The sequence below is a fragment of the Postia placenta genome (genome assembly GCF_002117355.1).
Source record: "Postia placenta MAD-698-R-SB12 unplaced genomic scaffold POSPLAscaffold_17, whole genome shotgun sequence".
Taxonomy (NCBI): Eukaryota; Fungi; Basidiomycota; class Agaricomycetes; order Polyporales; family Adustoporiaceae; genus Rhodonia; species Rhodonia placenta.
The window spans coordinates 353754-360110 of NW_020169848.1; the positions used below are offsets into that span (position 1 = coordinate 353754).

At 54.3% G+C, this 6357-nt stretch overlaps 2 protein-coding genes across 2 annotated transcripts; both read right to left on the reverse strand.

The window, feature by feature from the left end:
* Positions 1-2171: 2171 nt before the first annotated feature.
* POSPLADRAFT_1036713 (hypothetical protein) lies at positions 2172-2618 on the reverse strand (the record flags this gene model as incomplete). Its single annotated transcript, XM_024477166.1, has 3 exons — positions 2172-2229; positions 2281-2416; positions 2483-2618. The coding sequence occupies 3 exons, from the start codon at positions 2616-2618 to the stop codon at positions 2172-2174; spliced, it is 330 nt and encodes a 109-aa protein (XP_024334442.1).
* Positions 2619-2778: 160 nt separating this feature from the next.
* Positions 2779-5228, reverse strand: POSPLADRAFT_1174182 (hypothetical protein; the record flags this gene model as incomplete). The annotated part of the gene is made up of 3 exons (XM_024488279.1): positions 2779-4461; positions 4901-5028; positions 5087-5228. 3 exons carry the CDS (start codon positions 5226-5228, stop codon positions 2914-2916), a joined length of 1818 nt encoding a protein of 605 aa, XP_024334443.1. The 3' UTR covers positions 2779-2913.
* Between the last annotated feature and the right edge of the window lie 1129 nt (positions 5229-6357).

Here is a 6357-nt window from a genome sequence, read left to right on the forward strand (position 1 = left end):
AGGTACACAGCATGCACGTTCTGCTAGAGGTCCATAGTGAACAAGGTCCGTGAGGCACACCGCTTTCACACAAGTTGCGCGAGGCCTACGACTAACAGCCGAGGTATCAATCGAGTACGTGGATGATAAAATCAAATGAAACTACTTACGACGATCTCGGCTGAGATTGAGTACCAAAGGGAGAAGAGACTAGTGTCAGGAAAGTGGATGGGCAGCATATAGTGGGTACGCACTCATACATGCCAAATAGACGTAGTCTGACTACTTTCATTCGAAAGTGACCGCGTTCGGACCGTTCGAGGCAATTGATGTTGTCTGCGATCTGTAGGACGGGATGATGTAGCTGGTCGCCCATTCAATGTCTGTCAGCTCCGACGCCGAGATGATGATTTTTAGGTTGCCTATGCAGAATGAAATGCCAGGTAGCGGACTGACGGTGGTGTTGGAGGGGAGCGTGAGGTGCTTTTAATAGCACATAAGAAGGGAACTGATGCACAAGCGTAGCTCTGGGTGATTGCCACAAGTGGGTCACTAATCGCGTCAGTCTGCATGCTGCACGGTGCGACTGGGACACGTCGTGCGAGGAACTTATAAAAAGCCCAATGGCCGCATGTAAGCGACATGTATCCGTGTAGTCGTTGAGAAGGGCAGTGATGACGTTGTCGCCGACGCAAGGCCTGATGCTTGTTCACGGCTCACAAGAAGGTACGATCTCTTCGTCACCTTCGCGCGCGCTAGCGTAGCGCAAGAGGCTGACATAGACATGACATCGAGCCCTCGGAGCGCAGACCACGCCACCATTCGATCCAGGCGGGGCCGAGTCCGACTGTGCATCCAAATTAGCAGAACGCAGCCGCAGGAACAGGTAAGCAGTGGCTCCGTGATGCCGTGGCAAACGACACACACTGGGACCCACTGTGGACGTCGGCCACGTCGCGTCTCGGACTTGTTCTCCACTAGTACTCCCACTCAAGTCGTTCGGGCGACACCGCCCGCCAGTCCATGAAAATCCTGCCTTTGGCTGGTCATTGTCGCGGCTCCCTCAGACCACTGTAGAATCATTTAACGCGCTCCAAGTCAGTACAACTCCAAATCTCGAGAGCGATCTATCACTCTCATCGATGCGACGCACTAGGATTGCGAGGGACAGGATTAGGTCTATTTTCAGTAGCTGCTACCCGCCCCTTATCAACACGGAAGTGGAGTTCAAGCATATCTAGCACATGCGATACGACGTACTCGTGACGTTCCGCACATCACGGTTTTCGAGACCCGCTATTTAGTACAGTCATCGACACTTCTGTAAAGTATCTGCACTTTGAGCTGTTTAATAGATGCACGAGCTATCGTGGTGTCCCATGTCTCTCCTACGGCACCTGCATTTGTCTCACACAAGCGAATTCCATACAGGGCGACGGGACCGCGGCATCAAAAAATACAGCGCCATTGGGCGGGCCACTATGAACGCCACGAAGCCCAGGAACAAGAGAGGCAAGACATCGGTCATGGCTGTCTCCTGCATTTGTCGGTTATCTAGGACACTCTGCTGGCAATGACATCAGGTCGAGGTGTCTGACGGCCTCTGACGGAGTGTCGCACCTGAGTGAATATCAAATCGCCAAGTCCAACAACTTTGAGTAAATCAATCGGACGGAGACTACGCATACAGCAGACCTTGAGGACAGGAGGAGGTCGAAAGGGCTATGGACACTCACCTTGGAGGAAACAGGCAGTCGACTGCTCCCTGTTTACCGGGGGATTGAGAGCATTTATGATGATTCGAGAGGAACAGCAGTGTTTCCAGAAATCAGTACCCCTTTCGATTATCGAACGCTATCGGGAATTAAGAAAAGGGACTTCATATACTTAACCCTGATCGTGTCCACTCTCGTCAGACTCGCTGATACATAACAAATAGCCTTCGAAATACAGAAATTGACGTTGTCTGCGATAGAGGGCAACCGCTTTGGAACGACACTTGAGCACAGAGCTCGGCCAGACCGTAGGAGGTGAGACAATTGACAGTCAGGAGAGATGCGTCGGGCGGAATGGCCAGAAAAGGTATGCTATATCAACGTGAACTGATATACAGCAGAGAAAGGACGGTCCATAGGAATAGGATTCGCGTTAGAGAAAGGGGCCCGTGCATTCGCCCCAAGAGAGGAGCCTAGCTAGTGCTGCATGGGCTCTGGGCCACCACTGCTTTTGCTCTTCTTGGCTAGCTCATTTCTATGCGCGTCTTAGTAGATTCTACGGGACAGCGGTCAATGGATTACTTACCGCAGTTGCACGCTGAAATCGTCCTCAATGTCATCGTCATCCCAATTGTCCTCCCATAGTTTATCCCCGCCCGACTTTGCCGCTCCTGGTGCGGCACCGCCAAGGTGCGCTAGATTTGTCTCAGAGTCGTCCCAGTCTACACGTATGAGTAGATGAAGTATGAGAACCACCTCATCGATCCCGGAGTGTGAGATGCGCGTACCTGCTACTGCGAACTCCTCGAATTCGTCATCCTCCTCTAGCAGACCAAGAGTGGGTGGTGCATTCTCATCCTTTGACTCAGAAGGCTTTGAGGATGTCTCCTGGGGTTTTGACGTGGAGGCAGATGTTGAAGACATGGTCTGTAGTAGCGGAGTCGCAGAGTGCCTTACGAGACTCGCGACGCGAACGTACGCGTCAGTGGCCAACGAGCGCCCATATCACGTGAGGGACGCGTCCAATAGGCGCTAAAGCGGTTCGCGTCAAGAGGACCTGGATATATGGCACAAAGAGATATCTAGTCGGAACCTCTGGAGGGGTCTATTAGGCAGGGAGAGGAATATACAATAAAGATACAAGAGTACAGTAGAGTAAAGGTTCGTAGCAAGAATTCAGTCCCACGTCTCAGCTAGCATGCATTGCATTCAGCGAGCATTATCCGCCGGGTCTGCGCGACGTATATGAAAGCGTCGGTAGGTACGAGGCCGTATAATCGTCTGTCTCGTCGCTTGAAAGGTCAGTCAAAGGTTCCTGATCGTCCAAAACATCGTTGGTCTTCCGGCCTCTGCCCTTACGTGAGGAGGCTCTCCGCGGCGGAGACATGGGGGATGGTGGCTTGCTAGTTGGCGGGAGCGAGGACAAAGGCGAGAGTGGTGAAGCGGGTAGAGGAGGCGTTGGCGACGCCACCTTGGCCCTCTTGCTCCCCCTTGTGGTGATGACGACCTCTGGCCGAGGCGGGAGCTTAATCATGAGCTTCTCCGGTGGGCGACTCCCCTTGTCTTTCGCAAACCTTGAAGTCTTTCCAGTCTGTTTCTTCGGCTTAGTATTGTCCGAGGAGGACGATCGCTTGGACAGCGACATGGGTGTAAGAAGAGCGGTCTTGCACTTCTTTACAGGCGTCTGGGAGTCGCCATGGCCAACAGCACCTTTCCGCTTCTTCGTGCTCTTGGGCTTGTCCACCTGTAGCTGCTCTTCAAGGCGCGCGGCGAGCGCCGCTTCCTCTCTCCGCCGCTTCCTCTCCCGCGCCGCCTCTTTTGCTTGCCGCTCGCTCTCCATCTCGTTGTGTACCATCTGCGCGAACTCCTGCGCGTCACCACGTATCCAGACATCGAAGACACCCTCCCACTCCCGCGTTGGCACAGGGAAGTCGAGGTTGAGATACACAGTCCTGAGTGGGGATTCCTCATCACCAGCAGGCGAACGGCGCGGAGAAGGCGTCGGGGTCGCGAGGCCGTGCGTAGACGTTGAAGACTCGTTCTGAGATGCAGTGCTGGATGGCGGAGAGGAGCGCGCATGCACGGCCTTCGAGAATTCGCGCACGATGCGTTTGGTGCCAGGAACCCTAAGACTCGTCCCGACTACCAAAAGGAGGTCTGCCCCAGCCCTGCCCTTGCCCTTGCCGCTGCCCATGAGATCTTTCCTAACGACATCGCCGACCTCTTCGCCGTCCTTGTGCATCTCATTGTATAGGACCACGCTCGGCCGCAGCTTGCCCACACCGCGCGACCGCTTCCCAACCAGCTGCCGAGTCTCCTCGAGACTGGTGCATTGCGGGCAGTATGGTGGCCTCCCTGCGTTCAGCGGGTCGAGGTAGTCGCGGAGCGGGAAAGAGTGTGTACATGTTTGGCAGTGCATGAGTTGCACTGTACCGTGCAATGGTATGCATTTGGGGGTTTCGATAGGTGGGGTCGGCAATCGTGATTCTGGTGTATTCCGGGCCGTGGAGGGACCAGCATCGCCGTTACCATCAGGTCTGCCTTTGTTCGATCTGGGCTTGTACCGTTTACTGTCCACCTCTGGAACACCGAACGTCAAGCCTGATTTCTGTTCCAGCGCATCGATGTTCTGAGTGTATACGCGCAGGAGGCGACCCCGATCGTCAAGGGCACGCAACAACTTGTGAAACGCCGTCGGCACAGCGACCTCGGAGAGTTCGTATAATTGCGCCATCATTTGGCAGAACATGGAGGTAGTTGTCTCCGACTGCAACAAATTGGAGTTAGCATATAGTCAGGACTCCGAGCCGGCGCCGATGTTTGAAGACGAGGAGAGTTTACCTTTGACGCCGTTTACATATATTCTTACCAGATGACGTAACTGTATATGGTGGAAACATCACAACACGAGTTTCAGAGAGCATCGCCACCGACACGCATGCAGCACATCGCATTGACGACCGTGACACAGCATGGATGTCAGTTCCAGCTCGGTCGACTAGCCAAGGCATACACGTGCAGCAGCAGCGACCAACGCAGCAGGGGATTGTTTGAATATTAAGACCGCACCGACTGACAAAGAGTACTCATGCACCAGCCTGCGGAACGCCGCAGGATGACGGCACGCCAACTCTATGGTAGAGTGTACACCAAGGGAGATGACTGGCTGTGCTAGCAGCGTATAGCTAGTATTGAGTACCACTCACGTTGAAGACGGACGCGTCAAAGAGATCCCTTCCAGAGCTCAACGCCGGGTTATCCTTCTTCAAGGATTGAAAGAGGCCGTCTGACGACCGAAAATCGGGGATCCCGGCTTGCACAGAGATCCCAGCACCTTCAAGCGGGCACGAGTTGGCGAGTGAGCGCATATTTTCCCGAACACGATTGCGTACCACAAACGACGGCGATCCTGCGCGCCTTCATGATAGCTTTCACGACCCTCTTGACATGAGCACTCGGGTCGGACGACGGGACAAGAAACGATGGTGTCTGCGGGAATGGCGACGACGCCTCCAAAGGCAGGAAAACCGTCATCGATGAGGAGGGCAACGCAGCAGCCGGATGTCGAGGGGCGGGGGCGTCGGCAGTGAGAAAGGAGCGGAGGCTGGCCGCTGTCACGGCCCACGCTGTTCGTCTTCAGACAGACAGGGTGGCGCCAACCATATGCAGCAGATCTCAGATCGGACGGTCTGCTACTTACGTCGGACTTTGAACCTTGCCAAACGTCCTATGCTATCGGTAAGTTCCTGGTTTTCTGTTCTAATCAATCTGGACCACTGCGTCATCGCTGGTTATGCAACACAAATGGTCCTCTGATTACTGCGGGCGTTCAATAGCAACGCTTCTGACCAACTCCACGCTGAAGCTGCATTGTTTGGTAGCTCGCTATATCTCGCACTCAGACAGAAGATACCGTGCCAGGATGCCGTAGCGGCCTCGAATCCTAACAAGCTCTTGTCATGCGCTGTGAAAAAGGGCAGGCCGTGTAGGCCAGATCGGTCCGGGCGGCACTCTCCTGAGGCGCAGACGGTGTACGGAGCCTCCTCTACTGAGTCTCCGGACGCAGGGCATATTTTATACCCGCGTGCGTCTCCTTACGCCGATTCGCGTCGAGTCGACGCGCTGGCAGTTCCGGCAATATAGATACTGATAGACGTTGAACAGATTCTGAACTGCTTGTGCTCCCGCTTGGCGCTGTCGTAGTGGGGGTTTTGTGCTCGTGGGATCGGAACCCGGGTGTTGTCGACGTTAGTACAGCCTCCTCGTGGACTGAGAGTTCGGGATCAGATTAGATAGAATAGCCCCAGCGCTAGCTGAGACTGGAAGGAGTGAATCGCGAAGAGAGGATCGCGTACCTGGAGGATTTCGTAGACTTTTGAGGAGGAGCGAGAGCGTCGCCAAGGATCCAGCAAAGGTTCGAATATTAGATTAAGAGAATTGTGAATTGCGCGTGGTTCGCTGGCTCGTACAGGCCCATTTCTTCTCCCTATATACCCGTAACCTAGAAGTCTTCACATGAAGCAGTCCAGTACATGCATATCAGTCGTGGTGTGCCGGGAAGGAACAGTACCATCGCTAAACATCATGCAATCGCGGCTATTGTTCGGGGAGTCAGCGTGACGAGTCTCGACTCTATTTACGAACGCGTTGCTCCCCCCAACAA